The 26,819-nt window shown below is 41.8% G+C and overlaps 1 protein-coding gene across 3 annotated transcripts in view; it reads right to left on the bottom strand.

Moving 5' to 3' along the window:
- Nucleotides 1-16,718, bottom strand: part of LOC122846013 (neuronal PAS domain-containing protein 3) — a 270,382-nt gene extending 253,664 nt beyond the window's left edge. For 2 of the 3 annotated variants that reach the window (XM_044142662.1, XM_044142663.1), the window contains exon 1: nucleotides 12,314-12,987. In XM_044142662.1, coding sequence (XP_043998597.1) covers nucleotides 12,314-12,363 — 50 coding nt within the window. In that variant the 5' untranslated portion in view covers nucleotides 12,364-12,987. Of the gene's footprint in view, nucleotides 1-12,313; nucleotides 12,988-15,683 lie in introns of those variants that run through there. The other variant, XM_044142661.1, reaches the window with a different exon arrangement.
- Between the last annotated feature and the right edge of the window lie 10,101 nt (nucleotides 16,719-26,819).

The following is a 26,819-nucleotide window of genomic DNA, read 5'->3' as shown; positions in this document are numbered from 1 at the left end:
AGCAGATACTAACATGTCCACTCTTACGGTGCAGCAAATCAGTAGTAAAAATGAGTGGCTCTCCTGATTTGTCTGCTTTGCAAACCTCAGCCAGTAGCGTGTCAAGTAGGATTTCTACAAACAGACACATTTTCTATGAATAATTTGGAGTTATATTTCACAGAAAAATTGACAAATACTAAACAACAAATAAGAGAAGTCCTTCAATTCAGATCAATCCAACTCATTCTAATCCAGTCATACAGATTCATTCCATGCAGTCCAATTCAAATCAAGTTACACAGAACCTTAAAACTCTATCGTTATGCTGCCATAGGTTTAGGCCACTGGAGAACAAACTGATCACTCTTCCTCACTCTGCTACTTTCTTCTTCTTCTACTCCAATTTGCATTGTTTTCTGTTACTTCAACTGTTAACTTAAAGTTTTCTCAGTTTTTCTCTCTCCAGGTGAGCTGCACCTGGTCTAGCATTCTGTTCAGGTCCCGCTACCTTCCTGGACAAGGATGTCAGCTGAGATAAACCTGCTATCAACTAAACACTCCCTATGCTGCTATGACTTTATTAATTTCCATTAACATATTAAGTACTCTGACATCAGTACTTCTGCTTCTTTTCTTTCTCTGTCTGCTTTGCGTTCTCAAACCCCCATCGGTTGTGGCCCATGGTCTCTTACACTGAGCCAGGTTCACTGGACTTTGGAAGAGAATTCCAAACATGGGACACAGAAAGATAGAAGGATGTTTTGTGCTTTGACAAGAACTGAACTCTTCTGGATTTTTTACTGGTTGCTAACATTACTGTATAACAAGGAGGTCACACTGGAGATACTTTCTGAGTCATATAATGACAGAGACTTAATAATGTTCTGCAGGGTCTTTGTTTGTAGTGGAACGGAACTTGACTGTTGTGTTCTGTGTTTTTCTGTATGTTTATTTCTAGTTTCCTGTGTGTCTGAGTCTCTGTGTTGTCCTGTCTCCCCGTGATTAGTCCCCAGGTGTATCTCGTTCCCTGATTTCCTCTTGTGTATTTAGTGTCACCTGTGTGTGTCTGTCGTCGTCGGGTCCTCAGTCTGTGTACGTCTAGTTTACGTCTGATGTCACTACCGTCCCTGTCCATTCTTATCACTTGTGCTACCTGTGTCGAGCCCTGGATTCAGCTCAGCAGTGCTGCCTTGTTGTTGGACAATTGTGGATGATTTCTTTATTAAATACTATTATTCCTCAAATCCTGGTTCTCTCAAGCGTCTGCCTCACCACCTCACAACTAATTTATGACAGAAGGACCCGACCACACCGAGGTGAGGTACGCAACCATCATGGACCCAAAAGGATTGTGGGATACGGTTGAGGACTATGTGGCAGTTGTGGCTAGCCCATACTCTGCCCGTAAACGCTTAAATATAGCCACGCGCATGGTCCTCATGCTGGACCACTGGATCCCTAGACTTCCGCATCTGGGGCTGGTGGAGTTGCAACAGGAGGCAGAGTGGCAACGCCTGACAGCCATAGCCGTTCTGAATGGTAACCCTCTGCCTCCCAAGCCGGACTATCTCTCCGTCAGCCCAGCCCCAGCATCTCCGGAGCCGCCAGCAGCGCTTCCGCGGCCGGAGCCGCCAGCAGCGCTTCCGCGGCCGGAGCCGCCAGCAGCGCCAGCAGCGCTTCCGCGGCCGGAGCCGCCAGCAGCGCCAGCAGCGCTTCCGCGGCCGGAGCCGCCAGCAGCGCTTCCGCGGCCGGAGCCGCCAGCAGCGCTTCGCGGCGGAGCCGCCAGCAAGCGCTTCAGCGGCGGGCCGCCAGCAAGCGCTTCAGCGGCGGAGCCGCCAGAGCCGCCAGCAAGCGCTTCAGCGGCGGAGCCGCCAGCAGCGCTTCAGCGGCGGAGCCGCCAGCAGCGCTTCGCGGCGGAGCCGCCAGCAGCGCTTCAGCGGCGAGCCGCCAGCAGCGCTTGCGGCGGAGCCGCCAGCAGCGCTTCAGCGGCGGAGCCGCCAGCAGCGCTTCAGCGGCGGAGCCGCCAGCAGCGCTTCAGCGGCGAAGCCGCCAGCAGCGCTTCGCGGCGGAACGCCAGCAGCGCTTCGCGGCGGAAGCCGCCAGCAGCGCTTCAGCGGCGAGCCGCCAGCAGCGCTTCCGCCACGAGCCCGTTCCTGCCGCCGCTCCAGCCGGCGCACCAGCCAGTTCCTGCCGCCGCTCCAGCCGCGCGCACCAGCCAATTCCTGCCGCGCTCCAGCGCGCCACCAGCCAATTCCTGCCGCCCGATCCAGCAGGCGCACCGCCAGTTCCTGCCGCCCGATCCAGCCGCGCACCGAGCCAAGTTCCTGCCGCCCGATCCAGCAGCGCACCGCCAGTTCCTGCCGCCCGATCCAGCAGCGCGCACCGCGCCAGTTCCTGCCGCCCGATCCAGCGGCGCACCGAGCCAATTCCTGCCGCCCGATCCAGCAGCGCACCGACCAGTTCCTGCCGCCCGATCCAGCGGCGCACCGAGCCCGTTCCTGCCGCCCGATCCAGCAGCGCACCGAAACCCGTTCCTGCCGCCGCTACAGCAGCGCGCTCCCGTTCCTGCGCCCGCTACAGCGGCGCGCGACTCCCGTTCCTGCCGCCCGCTACAGCCGCGCAGCTCCCGTTCCTGCGCCGCGCTGGCGCCGCCGGGCTCCCGTTCCTGCCGCCCGCTACAGCGGCGCGCAGGCTCCCGTTCCTGCGCCCGCTACAGCGGCGCTGAAGTGCTCCCCGAGACTCCTGTGCCAGTCGAGCCCCTTCCCTGTGCCAGTCCAGGCCCCTTCCCTGTGCCAGTCCCGAGCCCCTTCCCTGTGCCAGTCCAGCCCTTCCCTGTGCCAGTCCCGGAGCCCCTTCCCTGTGCCAGTCCGAGCCCCTTCCCTGTGCCAGTCCAGGCCCCTTCCCTGTGCCAGTCCAGGCCCTTCCTGTGCCAGTCCAGGCCCCTTCCCTGTGCCAGTCCAGGCCCCTTCCCTGTGCCAGTCCAGGCCCCTTCCCTGTGCCAGTCCAGGCCCCTTCCCTGTGCCAGTCCAGGCCCCTTCCCTGTGCCAGTCCAGGCCCCTTCCCTGTGCCAGTCCAGGCCCCTTCCCTGTGCCAGTCCAGGCCCCTTCCCTGTGCCAGTCCAGGCCCCTTCCTGTGCCAGTCCAGGCCCCTTCCCTGTGCCAGTCCAGGCCCCTTCCCTGTGCTCCTGTGCTCGTTGCCGCCCTGTGCGGCCCTAGAGACTCCTCGGCGCCCGGGACGGCCCGGACAGCCTCCGTGGTTCCGCCTCCTGCGCCCGGGCGGCCGCCCGGACAGCCTCCGTGGCTCCGCTTCCTGCGCGCCGAGGTCGGCCCCTGACCTCCTCCGTGGTTCCCGCCTTCCTGTGTTTCCGCCCACCCAGTTGGGTTTGTTTTGTTTTGTTTTTGAACTTTGGACCCTAGTGTCTCCGCCTATTTGATAGGTTGTTTTTCGTTTTTCCATAGACTCTGGCCCCCCCTCCAGCTCCCCACCACCCACCCTTGTTGTTTAGGTTTTTGGGCGTCTGGGAGCCGCCCGTTAAGGGGGGGGTACTGTTGTGTTCTGTGTTTTTCTGTATGTTTATTTCTAGTTTCCTGTGTGTCTGAGTCTCTGTGTTGTCCTGTCTCCCCGTGATTAGTCCCCAGGTGTATCTCGTTCCCTGATTTCCTCTTGTGTATTTAGTGTCACCTGTGTGTGTCTGTCGTCGTCGGGTCCTCAGTCTGTGTACGTCTAGTTTACGTCTGATGTCACTACAGTCTCTGTCCATTCTTATCACTTGTGCTACCTGTGTCGAGCCCTGGATTCAGCTCAGCAGTGCTGCCTTGTTGTTGGACAATTGTGGATGATTTCCTTATTAAATACTATTATTCCTCAAATCCTGGTTCTCTCAAGCGTCTGCCTCACCACCTCACAACTAACTCATGACATTGACGTTGTGCATGGGTGTCTATGCAAAATTGTTGCAGTGACTCACTTGACTGAGTCCTGGTCTCTGTAGTGATCACCAGGTTTTTTAAGAGGACTATGTTCCAGTTCATAACACTCCTCTGACAAAGACGTTAGAGCAATCTCTCTGTTTTAGAACATGGATGGCAATGAAGGTTTGTAGATGTTAATTCCAGACCTTACATGCCTTTCATGAAACCACCAAGAAACATTTCCAGCAGCTTTATGTTAGCAGTTAAATCAGACACCTAAGCAACATTTCCAAGTAACCAACAGCAGTGTCATGGCTACCGACTACTGAGTCCTATTTGACAATTTCTTCTTTTTGGGGATCTTTTTAATTGTGTCTTCAATTTTTGATCACTTGTAGAACACCCTACTTGAGTTTAAAAGTTATTTTCAATAACTTGTCTAATTTATTGAGTTTGTCTGGTACTCCTATTTCATTTCTTTGTTCGTTGAAGTTCAACTTATGATCCGGTTCCAAATCAGCAACATTAGATGAAAATATACAAACTAGCAGAAGGTTGTCAGTCAAGCTGTGGTGCATGTAGGCCTGTTGCAATAAGCTATTAAGCAATTAATCATAATATATTAAAATGAGTTTAGTAATTTCCATTTTCATGATTTACTGTTTTTCTGGATTACAGAAGTCTTCTGGTGTTTTAATCTATACTAGCCTTGTTTTTGGTGGACAATTTTATTTACAAATACTTCATAATTCATTTTATTTGTTGTTCTGGCTGTTTTGCTTATTTATTTTGGATATTCAACATGTCTTCCAGTTCCGATGTTAAAGGTTCCTTAGAACGTAAAGTTTATTGATCTTCGAGAGTGTTCTTGCATTATTATGCAATTATCATTATATTACCTGAAAATGCTTTCAAAAACAACTTTATAGTGTGATGCAATAACTTCTGGGACAATTTATCATCAAGCAAAGCTTGTTATCATGACAGGCCTAGCTGAGATACTCTGAAACCTCCACCAAAACCAGAGCTATCACAACATGAGCATCCATTTGTGCCTGGCCAGGGGTTCAAAGGACAGAAAGTCACAAAATAACCCATAGAACTAGTTTAAGGTACATTTTATACAGAGTTTATGACTGCAAAACCTTTTTTTAACGACTTCATCCACAAAAAGGAAAAGCACTAAACAGATACCCTGGGACTGGACCGAAGTCTGTTTCTGCAAAGTGTGATTTACAGTCTGCTGGGAGCAGGTTCCATCACCAACCTCACCTTAAGGGATGTAAGTGTCAGTGTCTGGGGTTGTTTGAGTTTGATGTTGGATTTTTGTCATTTTTGGTGTTCCTTAGGTTTTTCTATTTGTTTTGTCCTGTTTTCCACTTCTGTTCTTCCATAGTGATTCTAGTTATTTTTTTCTTGTTTCTAGTTATTTTTTCTTGTTCTAGTTTATCATGTTTCTTTAGTAATCCTTTAGTATTGGTATCATTCCCTGTTCCCCTGTATTCTCTCTCTCACTCTCCTGTGCCACTTTTCTTCCTGTGATCAATTAGTTCATCATGCCAGGCCTTTTGTTAACCTCACAACCTCCCTAGTATTAAAGCCTCTCATTCTCACCCACTACTTGCCTAATTCTTGTGTCTACTCCCATCACTTCCTGCCCGGTTTGATGCCTTTGGATTTGTTATTTTTGTTTTGCTCTGGATCCAGTGATTTTGGTGCATCCTGTTTTTTCATTTTTTCAAAATAGCTTTGTTCACTGGTAAAACCATTTATTATGTTTAAATGTAATTAATGACACTATCACCAAAAGAACATTTCTTAAATATCTTGAATTATTAACGTAAGTCATAAAGTCTGTCTATTAATAAAATCAAAACTTAAACTCTACTGTAAGGTTGGTTAAGAGACACATCCAGAACTACATTCAGAAATAACACACCCATAAGATACACACATTTAGTCCACCGTCAGGTTATCAGGCAGGTGTTCCCCCCCACCTGCTTCCTCTGGGGCAGTTAAGCAAGCTCTCCTGCTGGGCTCTAAGAGGTTCTTATCCAGCCTGAGGATGAGTTGGAGTCATCCTGAGAGATGCACCAGTGAGAGTCAATCAGGTCGATGAGTGATTCGACCTTCATTCATCCACTTCTCTCTGTTCTCCTTCACTGGCTCTGCTCCCCTTAGTCACAGTTAGTGTCTGATCTCTAGTACTTCCTTAAATTTTTCTTTGTGATTCTGGCTCTGCTCTGTCATTTTTCCCCCACATTTTGGGTTATGTCTTCTCTTCTTACACTTAAGTCTTCTTCAATCCTACATCCTAGTTTTATCATGCAAATGACTGTGAGGACTGAGTGCAAGAATATGAAGTAATAATTAACCTGTGCTTTGAGGAAACAACTATCCAAACTACTTAAGTTTAAATGAAATATGTCTCAATAAAAATACTGCCCTACAGCATCATCAGTCCTGACTGCCTCAAAATAAAGAGACTACCACTGCTTCAAGAAAAACAAAATTCACTTTAATTCCTTAACCTTCAATGTAAAAAAATGTTGTAACAGTTTTCACTGAAAGTTTGATGAAGTATAGTAGATAAAAGGCGTGTTGGTAGGTCAGTAAGTTACATGGAAATTTGCTGGGAGCAAAGCCAGTTTTCCAATCTGATCCAATGAAGACACACAGACTGTGGGATGCTTGGTGCTGGGCAGCGGAGTCGTTAGTCATTAGCTTACAACCACCATGAAAAAATTTACACTACTGCTTTCTCCTGCTTATTTTTTTTTCTGAATGACAAAATGGATTATTGCAGTTTTAAGCACATGTCTACACCAAGGTAAAAGACTGCAGTTTGTTCTCAAATCCAGACATACATATAGCAGCACACTGCCAGCTTCTATTTGTCCTTCTAGGTGAAAAAACAGCTGATCTGTAGAAAAATCTATGTTTTGATGCTGTGGCACATATCTGAGGGAGTAATGGAAGTCAGTCTCTAAAGCTGTTAGTTACCACTGAGAATTTGGAAACAGAGTGACACTACTGATCAAGAGGTCACACTGGCTGCTATGTGTCTCTGTTCTTGAGCATCAACTAAGGGGGTAACAGTAGCTGCATTTGTACCTAATATGCAAGTACAGTCCTTCTTTGTTCAACCAACACACATCGAACAGATACCTATAGTCTACAAATGCAGAACATTTCTGAGAGTGGAACTCTATCTTCCACAGCACAACTTTAGGTAGTAAAAAAAAAAGCTAAGAGGACCTCCAAGTTTTATCAAACTCTGCTATGTAGCAACATTTGGGTTTGTCTTTTAGCTACAGTGGCAAAGACAATCACAGTGGCACAAAGAAAAAATGAGCTAAAGTCTAAACCCAGCTGCCTGTAGCAATCAACCGGCCCCAAACAATATGGGAGCTTTTACTGCAGCAGAAATTGAGCTGAACACACATAGTGTATTGAGAGTTTGTCTGACATTTGTTGAAGTCTATTGTCATTCTTTTTTTTTTTATGTGTCCAGTTTTTAGCATGTTAGGTGTACTTCATGGAGAAGCTGGCTGTCTACGTGTGCCAGGGTAGATTTGCTCTATGAAAACAATCTGTGTCGGTGTGTGTGTGTGTGTTTGGGTTTTGAGGGTATGTGTAAGTAAGCTTCTCACTACTGTGGAAACAATGAGAGGCCTGGATGACTCAATGCCTAAGAACAGCAAAAGACAATTGGACTTGGTTCTGGAAGACCCCAGCAGTTGGACACAAGATACCAGCCCAGGGCAGTCATCAGTCCCACACAGAGGGAGGAGCAGCAGCCGCAACAAGGTTGTAACTCATTCTTTTATGTTCTTTGGTGACCCACCAACTTATGCTGTTTTTTTATTTCTCTCCTTGCTCTGAATTCAGATTTGATCCCACTATGATTTTGAACAATCACAGTCCCAGCACATAAGATGTGTGCATACTAAAAATACCAAGAAAACAATGTATTTCCTTCTTGCTGCATCAGAAGACCTCTCCAATCAGGGCTAAAGGCAGTATGTCTGTTATCAATAGATGAACCTTGGCTGAAAATTTATTATTAGATCATTTATGCAACTTATAACATGCATACAAATTTCCCCTTTCAGTTCAGAGAACTTCCTGTTTCTTCAATTCAGTATAAATGAAAGATTTTGAGGAGCCTCAAACAGAGATAGGTTGAAAAATTTCCATAACCTCTCAATGTTTTTTTTAGCTCTTTAAAAGCATTTGTATTCAATAAATAGCTGGTAAACCACTGCTCTGAAATGACCTGAAGCCTTTAACTTCAGCAATAAAAAGCAATGCATTGTGCCTATTTATATGAAATTTGAGCTGTAAGGGATAATTTTCAGTTTTCAACTGGGATTTAATCCTAATCCATAAAAAGAGAAGAGGAAAAATAAAATGTCTTAACTTTCCAGGTTTAGTTTTGTCAGGATATTTTACTCTTGTCTAGGGAATGTGTGTGATGGTTGTCTTGTGTAACTCCATATTAGTTGTGTTAGTTCATGAACTCTCTACCTGCCCTGAATATAGACACGCCATATTTTTATTGTTTGTTTTCAAGTTATCAGATTTTTGAACCAAGGACAGAAAAATAACTGTAAAATAATAAGCAGACCAAACACACTAGCTTCCTCAATTTGTTAGTGTGTCTCTGTTAGCTATTTTGTAAAATTTCCAGAATTCTTTATACCATCAACAGCTTTGTTTGAGAGTTTTTGCTTTGCTAAAATTCTTGACTAGAATTTAAAGGTAGGCTTTTGAACATTTCAGAAAAAATAAAATAAATAAATAATCTTTTCACAAATTTGAATTTTTGGGATTGATTTAATCTTTTTGAGCCTCTGAGAAAATGTTTTACAATTAGCAAATCTGCACAAGATACTGAACTGTGATATTAGTCTGATATTTCAATATCTGTTCGTTTATAAAGTCTATTTACAAGATATGAAGTGCCAATTGCATTCAGGTTCTTGGTGTTAGTAACACCTTTGGTCAGTTAGATGATCTAACTGATCACATGTAGGCTCTTACTGCCAACATGTGATGCATATTGTAATTACAGATGCTAATCCTCAGATCTTTTAGAATGGCAAAGACAGAAAATATATTAGGAAAAATTTAGGGGGCATAATTTATGCCACCTAAATCATAGGTGGCATACCAAATTCCAGGAATAAAATCACAACTACATATTTTTCTGAAATTATGCAGGTCAATTCCTTAAACTGATCAAAGTGCATAAAAAACACAGATCAAAGACTTGCATAACTAAAAGTATTTTGACTCACTTGATTCTTATTTTGATGGATACATATTTATCAAAATTTGTTGAAAAATTCACTTGCCACACTTCACGCTCTAAAACAGTTTTCAAATGTTTTTCAAGGAGAATTTAAAAGTAATTTGTTTGAATGATTTTACCCCTGATTCTCAGTCAGAAAAAATCTACAGTTGTGATCATCAGTCAGGTAGGCCAGTCAGTATATGTTCATTTGAAATAGCATAAAGTCTGCGAGTCTGAGAACAGAACAGAACAACCTCAGCTGTAGTCAAGAACGTGTTTGAATTTTTTGAGGTGGATCTGAACGCAGTAACTAATAAATGACTCAAACCAAAAAACTCTAGCTAACCTAATAACATTGCAATAAAAACTAGACAAAACACCACAGACATACTCAGATATTTCAAACTAAATTACAATAAATGATAAAGGCCCTTATTGAAATAAGTCAAACAATTCAGAATATTAGACATAAATGTAATGGGACTTAATAAAACATTTCTTCTAAATGTTTAACAGGTTTAACAGGAACCTCTATTCGAGGTTTAGAGGTTCGAGATGATTTAGTTGAATCAAAAACTCAACACGAGTGCAGTACAGTCAACTCAAACTCAAACTAAAATCAAATGCTGATTTTTTGCACCCAAATGCAGGCAATAGGAGGCAGATAGTTAAATAAAAACTGAGCTTTAATCACAAAAAAACTAAAACAAAGTTACAAAAGTCAAATCAGGAAGGAGCAATGAGGCGATCATGCATGGTGTGTAACAGAAGGAACCAGTGGAGAACAAAAGAACATGGGCTTATACACCGGAAGGTGTGGAGAGAACAAAGAACTGGGAGAAATTAATTACAGGTAAACAGATGCATGTGGGAACGGAGCAGGTAGAGACAAATGAGGAAATGGCCAACAGCCGAGACAGGGACCAAACTAGGAAGCTGAGAAGAGGTGAAGAAACAAACCGAAACAGAGAATGGGAAGGAACAGAAAACCAGAGCAATCCACAGAAATAAATACTACCTGGACATAAGTAAACAAAGAAGAATAATCTCAATAAAAGCAAATAATAACTAAAGCAGAACACAAAGGAGCAAATGATTAAAATGCAAACACCAAAAACTCAAACAACCCCGAATCCTGACAGTATTTGATAAAGGCAACAGAGGAAGCTGATGGTCAAAGCCTCTGCACGAAGCAAACAGATGGTTGGTTTTTTTAACCAGGTTACCAAGACTTTTGTTCTGACTACAAATATTGATGTTTTGGAGTGGCACAAAACATCTCAACTTGAATCTGTGGAGGGAGCTAAAGAGTAGGGTGACGGCAAGTAGTGATGGGTCAGTCACGAACGTTTCGGTGCGTTGAAGTGAACTATGGGATCCAGCTCCTCCCTGGGTGAGGCTACAAACACAGCAGTGCAGCGAGCAAACCATGATGTTAGAGACAGTCAGAAAGTGAAGAAAAAGGAATGAGACCTTCTTTCCCTTCAGCTGCTCAGCTCTCACTCTTTCAGTCGCTCCGCTGGGCGGAGTCTGTAATAATGGTGGAACTTTGTTTTGATTAGCATAGCAGCCTTGTAGCCAACCACTAGTGAGAATATAGGATCATGCCATTATGTGTAAACAAAGATGGGGTCAGACACTCAGGCGAGTCCATCCCTCTGTTAATAGACAAAAATCGTAAATATAACTGACACCAGTAAGACAAGCAGTATCTGAATGAAGATAAAATATATTTAATAATAATTAATTATTATTATGGGCCTGTTCAGAAGATTTGTTTGCAGAGCTTTGTTTATTTGTTTTTGATAAAAGTACACATTTTGTTTAAAATATACAAAAGCAAAAATGTGTGCAACAGAATAAATACATAAAATTAAAGAAGTTTAAGAATTCTCACGTAGAGAACATTGAATGCAAAAGGATTTATTGTATAAAACATTCCTATTTGCCAAAATATAGGTCTTGGAAAAATAAAACAGGCTATGGGGTGGCAGAAAATAATATATTAAGGGCTGTTTGAGAGCTGAGAGTAGGAATCCCCATCACTAATGACAAAGACACAGTCCATCCTAAAAGAATTGGATTGTATAAAAAAACATTCCAGGAGGATCAACAATTTGGGGTTGATTTAAAGTGATGAAGAGTGTTGACTTCAGAGGGACTTCAACATCTGGACCAACCAGAGCTTGAGTTCTGGATGGATGTTGAAGCATCATCCCCTGATAAAGCAGCTTTATGATCAACCAGGTTTCCCTGCTGTCTATGAACATCTATTGTCATGTCTTTAGCACTGCTGACATCCTGCTGTTATAAATCGCTCCTGTCACACCCATCACATGTTAGATCAAAAGCCTTTTGAGACATCATCTCATTCCTGAATCAACAGGTGAAACTTTTGCATTTCACACACCAATCAACACGCCCTGAATCAAATAAATGTAATAACAAAAATCACAGATTTTTATTTTAGAAATAAACACTCAGGAGATGAGATTTAAGGTTGATAACTGTTCATACAAAATGCAATAAAAAATAAATAATAATAATAATAAAAAAAAGGTTTTGACTCTGAAATCCCAGCCACTGAGACACCTTTGAGGTCATTTCGAGGTCTGCGTGTTTTCACGTGAAGTTCCAATCGGCGTACAGTCACGCGCACGCGGGAAGAATTCCTCCACATAATAATCTAATAAAACTGAGGGACGCATTGTAGCGCATTAATAACTGTATTGGACACTGACGTGTTCACACACACAAACATACACATTTGTCATCGATTAATAACATCGTTTCCCATGATGCTCAAGGAGCAGCAGCAGCACAGAGCACACACAGGTGCACACACACTTGCAGAAGAGAAACGCGAGAGGAGAGCAGCAGCAGCAACAGCAGTCATGTGTTTCCGACCTGTAACCAGCCGCATGCCTGCCAGTCTCAGGCGCGCGCCAGCACGCACGCCCCAGCTCTCCTCTGGGAAGGGTAGAATCCCAACACCCCCCGCCCCCCTACCCCTTTTCCATACACCCCTCAAAGCGGACACGGAGCAGCCTGCAAACCGCTCGAGTCTGTGCAGCTGCAGCATGCAGTGAGGAAAAAACGCACTAATTCAGAGCTGTGTTACCGTTCTTTCCGCGTTGGGTCCTGCTGGATGCTGGGCTTTGTGGGCGCCATCTTCCTGTAACAATTAATTGGATCTCTTACTTTCCCTCCTCCTTCGCTTCCCCTCCTCAGCTGTCTATGTGGACACGGAGCCGCGGCGCGGTGCGGCGCCCTGACAGCAATGCGTCATGGTCGGCGTGTTAAGACAAAAGCCATGTCTGTGTGTGGAAGTGTGAACGTAGGGGATCTGCGCGTGCGTGCTCCCTGTGCGCGTGTTTTTTCCTCGGCTCGGCGCTCAGGATCGTGGAAACAACGGCTCGTGGGGGAAACGATGCGGCCGCACGAGCATGCCAAGCGGCGTGAGGAAGGGGAGCGGGGTGGATGCCTCCTAGATGCCTCTGTCCTGGCTCTTTCTGTCCGTCTCTCAGTCCGTCCCTCCACGTACACGCGTTGTTTCTTTGGGACTTCACAGGAATTTCCAGCATGCGCTCCGGAGTAGAAAAAATGAAAGGCAAACAGGCGCGTCAAATCTCCCCAATCTCGCCTCTTCCGCAGCGTCTGTTTCCGTAGAATCCCCGTGGCAGAGCGTCTCTCCAGTCAAAGTCCTTGTGGTTTCTCTGGAGTACTTTCCCCTCCTCTGGCTGCTGATGGGGAAAAGGGACACCCCACATCGCTAGTATTTTCTCCAGCCCAGGCGCAACAACGCCACACTGTAACATCTGGACTCAGCTTGCGTGTCTCTGCGTGTGTGTGCGCGCGCGCGTTTGTCTGTGTGTGTTTAAATCAATTGATAATTTTATTTTCTCACTGCATTCCTTTTGAGCTGGTAGTGTGTGCTCATTATCCTTATTTGAATTATTTTACCCTCCAAAATTTTTTAAAATAAAAACATGGTGAAGGTGTGATGGGGATAAATTTAGTTATTACTTGAGTCTCCAAACTTTTACACACACCCTCCCCTCCTCTCCACCTGCTTCACTTTGTAATGAAATAAACTCACCACAGCCAAAGTCTACCTCTAAGATTTCAAAACCAAACTTGATCCTGGTGCGTTACTGAAGTACTTGTAGATAAAGATCTTTTAGATGATGACAGTAAAAGACACATGGAAGTCTGAACATGGACGTGTCCTCACTTCCTGTGTTTGAGACCACTGAATTATATTCCCCCCTAAGCTCTCATATTTGCAAATCAGAAATAGTTCATTATCTTCCAACACAGACTCCCACCTGCTTCATATTTCTACCCGTTTACTCCACATTCATTTGAATTGCACCATTTTTAATGTATAATTCATCAGAACCTATTCGATGTGCTGTGTGATTAACCCCAAGGCTGCAGTCCCTGGAAGCCCAGCCTCTTCCCCCCTTCCCTGCACCAATGACCTGTCAAGGTCAGAGGCATGCTAGGTATTCTCCACGCAAACGCTGTTACAGGTGCTGCAATGGTGGAAAAAAGCAGACTATAAAGGGAGAAGAGTGGGCTCCATTTGGCTGTCAATAGGAGCCGACCCCCCCCCCCCCCTCCCCCGGCCCCTCGCCCGTCGATCAACACATGCCGTGTAATTCTAAGAAAAGCCGTCAGATTCTTTCAATGTGCTCCATTTGTCATTTTGCCAGCCGCTGTAAAACTTAGAAACAGAAAAGTTGCTTGATTGTTTCACTGAGCTGCAAAATACATAAATTTAGATACATTTCAAACTGAACTAGTTCCCAGTTCTTCCACTGTTTGCCTATTTATCAAGATATATTGGAGTAAAATTCAAGCATACTGTTCTGATTACAAAACAGTATTCAGCTTTTGCACTACATAGAGCTTCTCCTGAACCAAGGTCTGATTATTGAAATCCTGGACGAATGTCTACAGGAGTGTATAAAACTTAAAAGTTTGAGGGTTTGTCATCTTTAATCAGTAGACATCTGTACTCCTGCTGTTAGTTTACAAGTGAAACTAGAGCAGCTAGTGAGAGACAATATGTTTATATCCCCCGCTTGGTGAAAGATCCTTGTCTCTACATCGCAACTCTGCTTACTGGTAGCTCTGGAACAAAGGAGACGTGGATAATGGAGCATAATGTGTAAACATATTAGATCCCAGCTGTTTGTTGAAGGAAATACGAATAGAGAAAAACAAAAAGGCCAGCTTGACGACGAGGCAATAAAGACAAGAGAAAACACGTCGGCTGCTGGTGGAAACCTCATATAAATCATTAAAACATTTTATACAAAACCCAACAATTAGACTAGTTTCTTTAGACAATGAAGGCTGTCATCAAGGCTCTTTAAAGCTTTCTTGAAAGGCCATCGGCAGCCACATGTCAATAAAGTTAAATCCCACGTGAATATGGGCACAAACACTCTTCAAAATATAACACAGAAGATATGCCATGTGTTCTTTGACACTTGAAGTCCAAACATAACAGCTTCTTTGCCTGTTGTTTGTTGATTAGACGGCTGAGACTGTCTCATTGCACTCACAGAGTTCCCGGCTGTGATTTATGGCATATCTGCTTTCCATAGCTCACCCGTAGCGTAGGTAATACATTATTACCCCCAGGTTTGGGGGTAATAATGTATGTTGGAGATTTGTTTTGTCTTGTTTTGCATCCAGAGAAAAAAGAACAGAGAGGTTATAATTCTGATTCAAAGTGGAAATAAAAGAGAAGCGTTGAATTATTACAATATTTTCCTTGACAACATTCATCTCTCCGTTTTTGATCAATTGTCTTGTATTTTAGGAAAACAACCATTCTTTCTCGCAACAATCTACATATGTATTTAGGCAGCCTTACCCAGTGAATGTGTACTAAATCAACTATGCTGCCTGTTAATCTGTTTGGTTTGGCAGATGCACATTTTAAATTTCTATTTTTTGATACTCAAATCTCTAAACAAAATAATATATTTTTAAGAGCTTATGAATATCCTAAATACATTTGTTGTTTTTTTCTCAATTAGCTTTTTCTTTTTGCTCCACTAACAGTTTTAGGGGAAAAATACACCAAACAGGTGAAAATATTCTCTTTGATTTTCAGTTATTAGAAAACGTGTCATAAACAGTTTTTCACCCAAAGTCAAAAAGATCTAAAATTATCTGTAATTTGCAAATGTACAGGTGGAGATACTAAATTACAGTCATGTTTTTATGAAAACCCTTTTCCTCATCCATTGAGTTAGAGATGCCCAACGCTCAGTCAGTTCAGAAAACACAGATTGTACAGATGCAGAATTGAGTTGAATAAAATCCAATAAACGCTATTTGCAATTTTTTATTCACTATTTGGACTCTTTTCACTTTGTTCTTCCATTTTAGGTAACCTTGAAACAATATGTTTCTATCCTCACAACTGTTATTATGCTACAGATCAAAAGTCCTGCTAAATCCCCACTAACCTTTGCTGGTATGCGGATATTCCCTGGACACCCTGTGGGGTCCCGTTAGTGGCCCCTGGTACCGGAACAGGCACCCGACCAACAGGGGGTCCAGTCACCATCCCTCCGGCTCCGCCTCCTCCACCACCAGACCCGATTCCTCCGGTCGCCGAGGCCGTCACCTGGACGCTGAAATCCGGGAAGATCCTGATCATGGTCCTGGCTGTCTCCGGTGCGCTCCTTCCTCACCTCCGGTTGCCACTGATTACTGGAGTCACTGGGAGGACTGGGTATTCGGCTGAGCAGTGAAATTCAAACAGAGACCTAAACAGCAATCTTCTTTCTTCTCAGCGAACCTCGGATAGAACTTTGAAGCAGAATTCAGACCCTGGACCCAGTGACTAAACAGTCACAACTCAATCAACTATAAGATAGTAAAAATTACTGAGTGTATAAGAACATCAAATAAGTGCTGAAAACATTCTTCTTTTTTATGTTTTGTTATTTTTATAATTGATTTATGTTTTTCTTCCTTTGCTTTTTCTTCGCTTCTCCTTTTAGCTCTGTTCATCAAAAAAAGCCATCCTGCCTCAGATAATAGTCCTGGTGTCCGGCGCGCTGTTTGCAACCTCTCCTTTCCTCCCGAACTCAACAAATGAGAGAAGTCATTATTTCACCGGAGAAAGCTTAACAGAAGTGTTTGGAACGCCGGGGCAGGAGACTTGTGCTTTAAGCGCTCGCCGCCGCCGGAGCCCCCGCCGTAAAAAGCATCCCGTCCCCGGACCTTCCTCCCTGCGGAGCCTGCTGGCAGCTCAGTGACGGTGAGGGAGCGGGGAGCCCTGAAGGAGCCTGGAGCAGACAGTCGGTCAGTCAGTCAGCTGCACCAGCTCGCCAATGAGGAGCTACACAGCGATACAGCGTGTGTCGGTATGTCGATGAGCGGTTACGTGTGTGTGCGTGTTTCTGTGTCTGTGCTGACACACACACACACGCACACGCACACGGACAGACAGGGAAGAGAGAGGAACGGTGCAGCGGGAGGAATTTGTTACTCTGACTATAAGACGAAGAACTGCTTATTCTTATACACACGCATCGCACACACCCTCTCTCTGTCTCTCTCTCTCTCTTATACACACACACCCATATAGCTATATATATATATATATATATATATATATATATATATATATATATATATCTATATTTATATATATATATATATATATATATATATATATATATATATATATATATATATATATATATATATATATATATATGAACTAATTAAAAAAAATACATTAACTCGTACGGTATTAAAAACGTAGCTACTGTTAAAGGGGTGCGGAAAGTGTTGTCAGATTTTTTATCAGATTTTCCTCCATGTGTTTAAAAATGAGCAGGTCAGTCTGGGACAGCTCTGCTTTATAATAGAAGGTCTCGCACGCTTTATAATATAACTATCCTCAACAAAGCTCCGTAGAAGCTGTCGAGGTGCAATATTACAGTTATAAATAAAAACAGAAGAGGGGAAAGCAGCATGTCTTTGCGTTGAGTTTGTGTCGCCTTTCTTAAGCAGGGAGAAGTGGATGCTTTTGAGCCGCAGTGGGGAACATCTGACGCCTCTGTTAAGGAAATATTTGGTGTGTGCTGCCTGGCGTCTGTTATGTGAGACAGAAGGTCTTTTCGCTCTAATGTGATCCCAACAGATGAAGACGCTTATCTATCCTCGCTGCGCTCACTGAGCTACATGTGTGATCAGACTCACCAATAAAGTCATATTCAGAGGCAGTCTCTCTCCACCTGTCTCCTCCCCTTTCTCTCTCTTTCATTTTCTCTCTCTCTCTCTCTCTCTCTTTTCACTCCAGTCAGTTGAATAGACAGAAAAAGTCTCCTCATTGTCTTTTAGTTGTTGGTGGTGTTACCCTAATGGGTATATATATATATATTTTTTTTTTTTTAAAAGTCTGACATAATTACTTTTCTCACAAGCCAAGAAATAAATTGAAAAAACCCATAACACATTTATGTGGTGTCTGTATCATTAAAGTTCATTCTGATAAAGGAGTTAGAAGTGGGCCGATTCCTCTCTGGACTCTTATTAGAAGCATGAAGGAAATTGGGAAGGGGTCAACAATGGCCAGTTCCCGGCTGGAAGCAGGCAATGTTTTAACAGTCAGGTCTACATTATTAGAATGACATCAAACTAGATAAAAATGTTGCATTAGTTCCATATTTACTTCCTGTCCTAAATAGATACATCACTGATGCATAGCATGCCATAACAGGTGTTCTAAGTAAATACTGAATTTCTACACTTCATTATCAATATACTGTGTGGACACTGTTCAGAACAATATGCACTGAGGGAGCCATCTTGCCCTGCCTGACTCACCAGTACTGAGCCTTCTTATTGATCAAGTCTTCACAGTTTAGCTTTATAGCCCACTGACTTTCAATGGACAACATTGCAGGACTGCACAGCCTGTCTTGATTTATAGTGGACCGCAAATAGTTGATCAGTTTTTGCTTACTGAAAGCTCTCTCCATACAGTCACAGGGAACATACAAAACAAATAATTCACACTTCTCCAAAATGTCTCGTAGTTGCATGTTGTTTAATGCATTTAGGAGACCAAGAGGGGACTGGTTAACAGGAAAAGTGGTAGCATATGTCATGTTCAGGTGGCGTATCTCATTTTTGCTCAGAGGTGAGACCTCTGGTATATTTCTTCCTTCTTCATAACTAGTTGGCACACAGAAGGGCCTGTGTCCTAATCTGCCCATCTTTAAAACAGCAGAGAACTCATCAACTATTCCTGCAGTAGTCTGGAACCTGGTTTCCAGATCACTGATGGTGTGGTCCATAGCCGTGATAAAAATTTGAAATTCAATTCATAATTCAATGTAAATGAATTAAATTTCATTCGTGGTTTGCAATTTCCATGCAAGCTAAGACAGGATACACACTGTTTCCAAACGTCCAGCCTCCAGTTCAGACAGGAGACTGTTCTATTGTTATTCTGAGCAGTGCAGGCAACTAGTTGCTCTATTTAAGAGACATTATGAAGCTGAGATTACCAAAAAGGCTTTCCAAAAATTATTGATATTTGTGTTTGTGTGTTCAAACTAATTTCCTGTGTCACATATAACATTTTGTGGACTATTTTTTTTTCCATTTTTTGTATTTTGTGCAGCTTAAGTTGCTCCCAGCTCTGATGTAGGATCTGTAATTATAAGGTTCTTTCTGCAGACTTCTGAAGAAATCAACTGATATGAAAAAAAAGGTTCATTCTTTTTTTGGATCCAAAGCTCCTAGACATGTTGCATGTCTTGTCTCTGCAGCTGGAGAAGTGAGCATGCTGACTCCAAAAGTTGCAGTTTTGCTCTGGTCCGGGGGTTTTAAAGAACCCCCTGAAACAACTCTTCTGCGGGGAATAGAGTTAACAGTGTGTTGCTAAATCAACAGTTATCATACCAGCCCTTGTATTCAGTCTTTCATGTCTAGGTAGTTGCAATTTTTTAAGAAATTAGCTGCTTGCCTGCTTTCAGACAACAAATATTTAAAGATGGATTTAGGTCAGTCAGTTTAAAGAAACTGACCTAAAACTGACCTGTTCAATTCTTAATGATACCACATACATACAAACAAAACCACCAGGAATCATACGAGAGGAAACTGTCCGGGACATCTTGGTTTACAATTAAGATGGATAAAACAGGGTGTGCTGTTTTATCCAGCACACCCTGTGTGCTGCAAATGACTCAAGGCCATTTGCAGGCCTTGAGTCCTCGATGCAGCCGTCGCGGGTTCGATTCCCGGACCCGACTGACATTTGCCGCATGTCTTCCCCCATCTCCTTACCCCTTTCCTTGTCAGCCTACTGTCATATAAGGGACACTAGAGCCCACAAAAGACCCCCTGGTGGGGAAAAAAAGATGGATAAAACAAATTATTCTATTGGTCACAAAACAGCTCTTCTTATTTGATATGTGGATCAAGTGTGCACTATCAAAGAGATACTACTGTCAATGTTGACCTCTGACAGATCTGATGCTCTATCGCTGACTGAACTCATTCTCGACAAGCTGTCAAATATTGGTCCTGACACGAATACTGAACTGATGAGATAAGTGGGAGGGATGGAGGAATACCAGTCCTGATATCAAGTAAATGAATTGGAAATTCATTGTTTGTTGTCATGCATTGTGTTTAATCAGAGAGAACAGCTGAAATACCTTTTTATACAACCGGCTGAATAAATTTGAAAGTAATGAACAGAAACCTGTGCAGGATTTTAATCTAGAAAAGACAGTAGAAATAGTATTGGAGTGAGACTGTGGGATTATGAACTCAGGGGTTGCATCTGTTGAAACTTGGTGCTAAAGTGAAAATTGAGAAAATCTGACTCTACAAAGCCATGACTGAACTGGCTTGTTACATTTTCTTGCCCATATGCTGCATAAGGTTTTGGGACTGATGGATCCGATGAAGAAGCTAAAAATAAAACTCTCTTTATCACTGTTTAATTCATCAAAAGCTCATCTGTTTGCTTTCAACGACTACAGTCTGATGAGTTTTCTTGGCCTTCTCAATGTATTTTATTATTGATTAATTTTGAGAGATCAGAAAAACAACAACTTTGGATTAGAAAACATGCTGCTGGATCTGAGAAACTTTTCTTTAGCTTGTCTCTGTCCCAGCTCCATGTTGGTTCTTGGGCCAGTGCTTGAACTTGCATAAATGAAAAAACACTGTTTGGTGGAAAAAGAGGTTGGATCATTTAACGCAAAATACTGAACAAGTCAAAATGTATTTGGGGGAATTATTTACTGTGATCTTCATTAGATTAAGGATCCACAAGATATCTGCTTTGCCATCGGTATCAGCCACTGTTAGTAATTTTTTAGCATAATAACTGGCCCAATGTTTTATTCCATGTTGTTTGTGTTTCATGAGGGGGAAGGGATAGGGTTGTGGTTGTTCATAATGGCGCACAGGATTATGGGCTGTTTGACTGAAGCTGAGAAGTGATATAGGCAGGGTGGTTGCTTTTACATGTGTTGAGAGTGTAGGGAAATATAAATAATTTATAATATAGGTAAATAGTGACCATTGAAACTAAAAGATGGAAAGGACCCAACATTATGCACATTCTATCGATTGATCAGTCTTCTTTGTGCTGATCAACAAAAATTCACCTTGATTATTGCCAATAGAATCCAATTATGTATAAGGAAGCTTGTAAAATCAGACCGAACACAAGGGTACTTGACTGCAACACCAAGGACAGGCGTCTAAGAACCATTTACACTCAACAAAGGACCAGTGGGCCTCAATGCTGTTCTGAAGAAAGTTAGTTTTTCTGAGCAGAAATGATGGAGGTTAGTGGTACTGGGGATGTCATGGAGAGCGCTATGCATCAGTCACTGTTGCCATGAGAAAACCTTTCGGTGGTAGTAGGTGGTAGGAGGGCACTTTGTGACAAGGCCATACTACAAGAATAATGTCATTTAGATAATTTGTGTACTCTTCCATGAACAACACAGGATTAACTTTATCTTCACATGCTTCAGCTCATTGAGGTTGCATTATTAGGGAACGACTGCTGAAGGCTGAGGTACATCGTATAAAGTGGTTTGCACTTTCTGCAGACCTGAGTCCCATAGAAGAACTTTTGGATAAGCTTGTAGAGCCTCAAAAGTCTGTACCCAACAACATAATGGCCTGAGGGTCGGCCTTGTTTTCAAACAGTGACTGACGCTCAAGGGAGCAGGAGAGGTTATTTTGTACCACCCACTGTTGTTGTCAATGGTTTTACTACATTATTTAAGATGACTAACTCACCATTACATGCTTCTACTCTAATGCCATGCTTTCATTTCTAATCTGCATTCTCACATTTACAGCACATGATGTTAATTGCCCAGCATTTTTTGTATTTAGCCAACATTTCATATTCCTCTGAAATGGCTACCACCCCACCAACATCCCTGCAGAGACCCCTACCTTTGCTTGGAGAAACTCTAATAACCTACAGTTCTTCTTTTCTCTCCTGACACAAAGTATTGGACTAATAAAAAGATCCAATCGAACTGATTAAGTAGAAATAAAAACACATTGCTCGCCTCTCTGCCAACCTGGAGTTTAAATTGGTTTGCAGCTCTAACCAGCAACTGCTAATGAAAATCACTGTTAGTGAGCCTTGGTTTATATTTTTTTTCTTAGCTTGTGTTTATATGTGTTTGTGTGCTACAAAATGAATTAACTGTTGTACTAATAGGTTTTAGAAGAGACCGGCTGGGTTCTGTTAAAGAATCAAACCTGATCAGAGATTGTTTGATGTGATATGTCTTAATATAACCACATCACTGCCAATGGTTTAAGTGTAGAGTTGAATATGAACTATTATTGAGTTTGGATTTGGGGTTTTTACAATACAGGCAGGGTGTATTCAGTTCTTTCTTTATTTGTGAACTGTGAACTGGTAAAGTTTTGCAGACAGAATTAGGACAGGGACAGTCAGCCTACACACCAACCATCCATGAATTAGGCACACCATTTTTATTGAGTCGGACCCAATTTTTCTTAAGATTTGCCTTAGTTCTGTTTGGTGTGGAAACATTATTCAGAAACTTAGAGATTTATTGTGTTTGATGCAATTACATTTCCTCTAGATTTAAATACATACTTCCCATTCCTCAGGGATTTGGATTCACGTCATGAAAGATTTTTTTAACAGTTCCAGTTCCAGAACTGGATCTGTGAATCTACACACCAACCCTGTTTACCATTTGCCCCAATCGTCCGGTTAGTTTAGGGAGGTGTGAATGTACAATTGAACGCTGATGTAGAGCAAAAAAAGTGAACTCTGGTGCAGTTTGAATGTGTATGTGAATGCCAAGCAGACCAGAGACCGGTCCAAAAGCAGGAAGTGAACTACAGTGCAGGCGCATATGTGAAAAACAACATGGTCTCTGTATCATCTAATGCTCATACTAACTTTATTGTTGAAGAGCGTTAGTTTGACCCTCTTCAAACTAAGAGAAGAGATTCTCTTCAAACTTTTGTCTGGACAAAAGGCAAATCCTACAACTGCTAAAATCTGACATTATTGAATTTTTGTTTACATTTTGAGAGGAAGGAAGTTAAACTCAGTGTCTTTTTCAAAGGTTTTTTGTGTCATTTCCTTCAGCAGTTCTTGGTGCAGCGCCACCACAGGCAAGGGGGTAAACAGGTTGCTCCAAGGGTTTGGTTTTTGGACAGTGCAGTGTGAAAGCACAACACCAGCTGAAAATTAAGCAAATGTTCATTTCCAACTAAACCAAGTCAACCAGACTATTAGGTATGAAAACACCCCTAACACAAACATTAATAATGTTGGGATGTACCCCAATAAGCTGGAGTTTTCATTAATTGTCTCCCACCAAAATGTTGGAAAAGAAATTGACACGTAGCTTCGGTATCCAGAGAGATGCAGTCACCCTCTCTCGACCTTCATTTCCAGCTGAAAATCACGGTTAAATTTCTCTTCTCTGTAATCTAACTAATTTTGTTACCCTCCTAATTTTCTCACTCTTGGAACATTGATGGATGGGGTCAGGCTGCTTTTTCTCGGGTCATGTCAAAGGTTTAACCAGAGACTCAGCTTTCTGCTTTGCAACTGTAATGGGAGCTGAAATATTAGTCCTAAACTCCTGCAGACGCCCCCGACGCCACAGCACAGATGATGAATTATCTGCTAGGAAGAATTACAGATGGAGCATGTTGAAGCGATGCACACATAAACTTTTCACTCCTACGCATGCTCATCTGCTCACCTCCACATGCAAATGATTGATAATAGACATCACTGACATTAGGTTTATTGCTTCTTTTACCTAACTCCCACCAGCACACTTTGTTATATGCTAATGATTGATCGGGGTCTTCGGTTGATGCTGGCATCATCACTGCTTTTATTTATTCTGCCATTCAGAGTAGCTCTTGGCCTCTCTCCATCGAATATCAAATAGTTTTTTAAATGTATTTTGACGACTGATGTGAAAATGCAATCAGGCTAAAACTATGAATCCAGTTAAGGAATGCACTCCTTCATATACATGTGGTAATAACACTATCATTGTAACACTCAGCAGGACTGTGATGTGGTGTTACATGAAGGTCATTCATCATAAACTTTTGATTGTTTTTGAAACATTTGCAATTCCACTAATTATCACTAATTTATGTTTCCAGATGAATATGCTTGTAAGATTCAGCTTCTGAATATTTCTCACTGAAAATAGCTGATAACATTTTATATGTATTTTTTATTTTATTTTCAAGTTTCTATAAATGATTTATATCTGTCTTCTGATTCCATTTTCAATTGATCAGTTAATAATTAGAGCACTTTTCATGCACAGCAAAGGCAACAAAACTGTTTATAAAAGATCAAAACAGGAGACGATGTAGACAGAAATATAATTTTGTGTAAAGATAACAATGAGACACAAGGAAGCAATACTCAACACTTAACTGTAATAATAATAATAATAGTAATAATAATAATAATAATAATAATAATAATAATAATAATAATAATAATAATAATAATAATAATAATAATAATAATAATAATAATAATAATGTATGTGCATTGAACATAAACTTAGTTTTGCACTGCATCATTAATTATATACTATATTTACATTTATTTATTATATATAAATATATAATTCTCCATATTTATATGGAGAAATATAGAGAATTATATTTAGAGAATTCATTATATTTAGAATTCTCTTAATATAATGACAAATATTTAGCCAAATTAAAAATGCAATATAAGTAAATGCACATCATAGCTTTAAAACTAAGAAAACCGGGTACGGATGGATGGGGAGGGGTAGGGGACAGAATAAACAGAAGGTAAAGGAAGAGACCACAGGATGGGAAGAGGGAAAAAAAAATGTCATGTTTTACTTTGTCCCTGTGTTCAATGTACTGTTGTAGATAGTTGACTAAATAAAATAAAAAAATAAAAAAAAAAAACTAAGAAAATAAGTTGCTTTACCTCTAAAAATCAGCTAAAGGCAAGATGGAAAACTATAGTTTTAAAGTTTGCTTTTAAAATCAGTGATGGTCTCAGCTGCTCTTTCGTCTCCAGAGCGGCTCTTACACAATCGAGGGACAGAATAAGAAAATTATTCCTCAGGATGGGCTCCTGGGTTTTAAAATTTTAATTGAGTTTTTGTAAACCAGAAGATCAGGTCAAACCCAGTGTGGGCAGGAAAAATATTCCTGATATTGTCTGTTGCTGTCTGTGTCATGTCCTGTAACAAGTGCCTGTGCTGCAAGACCATGGTGACAATGAAGTTTACAACTGCTTCTAATAAGAAGACAAGTTAGCCTGTACAGGTATAGGCAGTGGATGGGTGGGGATTCAAGTGACAGGCAAAGAAGTGTATAACTGTAAAATGAAAAATAACTGAAGTGGTATTCCAATTTTTTTACAAATAAAAATCTGAAAGGCTTGGTATGTTACTTATGTATTAATATTTAGTTCCTTTTAGATATTTAAATCACAGGCTTGAGGGTTGTTGTCCTGTCACTTCTAGATGTAGAACCACTGGAGGCCTGGAATTCAGTATCTAGTGCATCTCCATCTGCCTTCAGAATCACTTTATCCTGTCTGTAGCTGAATCTCAGTATAAGATCAACTGTTCTGTGAGGTTAAAACTTGATTGATTTGATTTCTCATCATTGTGACCTTTCTTAATTATTCTAAAACATCTGTGCTGTGGTAAACCAGAAGATAGTCAAGGTCCATTCGCCGGCACAGAGCCACCAAGAGCAGGTTCATGTAGCAGAACCTGCCAGCCGGGTCACCAGGTCATCAGGCTGGGTGACAGCAGGTAGGAACCAGGGTCCTGGAGTCCAGCCCAACACATTGCAATTGTAACAGAAAAACATGAAATAGCTCTAACTATGTCAGTCAAGACAAGATTAAATAAAAGCATGAATGATCATTTGTAACAAAGCCTTTGACTCTACAGTTAAAACTTTTAAATATTTCTCAACTGAAAAAAACATTTTCCAAGAACATAACAGAAGCAAAGATATTACCAGCCAAGAGCCCAGTCCAGTACACCAAGATTTAATGTTCATCTCCTGGGGAAATAGTCTGGGTTGTCACACAACCACCATTTGATATTGAGGAAGACATATTTAAATATTCAGTTGACTTAAAACAACAGTAAAGCTGAATATCATCAGCAGAGAAATAAGAAAATTCCCCGATTATTTGGCCTAAGGGGAGAACTTATGAGATTCCGATTTAGCACATTTGTATATTGCAAAATATTGATCAGACCATAATCCTTTCACTAAACATCTAGAAAGATTTATAACACAATGAAAAAATACTATATATGATGTCTTCAGGATGGGTAAGAAGGCTGCGTATTAGTGTAAAGTTGAGATGACCTTCCTACTGTCCGTTAAACAGAGATGATGTGAATTCATACAAGTTCTGGACAATAAAAGTTTTGACATTTAAAACCTTTAACTAATCAGTCCATCTGCATTTTTACCCTTTGTCTCTGACTTAACAGTCAGAGAAGAGATAATTTAAGCACCCTGTCTGTTTTATGTACGGTAATCATATGTGATCTTTTGGACAGGGAGCCGGTCATCTCGTTAATTTGACCGTCAGTACGCCGCCAGGCCTTCCTCCCCCATCCTCCTCAAATCAGGCCACTGCCTGAAGAGTAATTGCCGAGCCACCATGCTTCGATGCGCTCGACCTTTACGACCTTAAAAGCCATTTTCATTTTCTGACCACAAAAAAAGAACATATCTCGTTAATTGCAAAAAGGCAAATATTCTCCGTCTTCTTCTCTCGCTTTTCCTTCCACAGTATTTGATTTCCCTTTGAAGGCAAAACACTAAAAAGCATTTCCATTTTCATTCATCAATGCTTATCAGTCATCTGAAGGCCCCTTCAGCAACAATCAACATCACAGCTCCAACCGAGAGGGACGCAACAAGGAGAAACTATCAACAAGCGCGAGAAGCAATTTGCTTTAATGTGGAGTGTTTTGTTGCTTCTAACTGCTATTTTTTTCATCCTCTGACAGGCCTGCTCTGATTCTTTCTGAACGGAAGGG

This window comes from Gambusia affinis, linkage group LG16 (genome assembly GCF_019740435.1).
Source record: "Gambusia affinis linkage group LG16, SWU_Gaff_1.0, whole genome shotgun sequence".
Classification (NCBI taxonomy): Eukaryota; Metazoa; Chordata; class Actinopteri; order Cyprinodontiformes; family Poeciliidae; genus Gambusia; species Gambusia affinis.
This window is presented reverse-complemented; position numbering and strand designations above follow the sequence as displayed.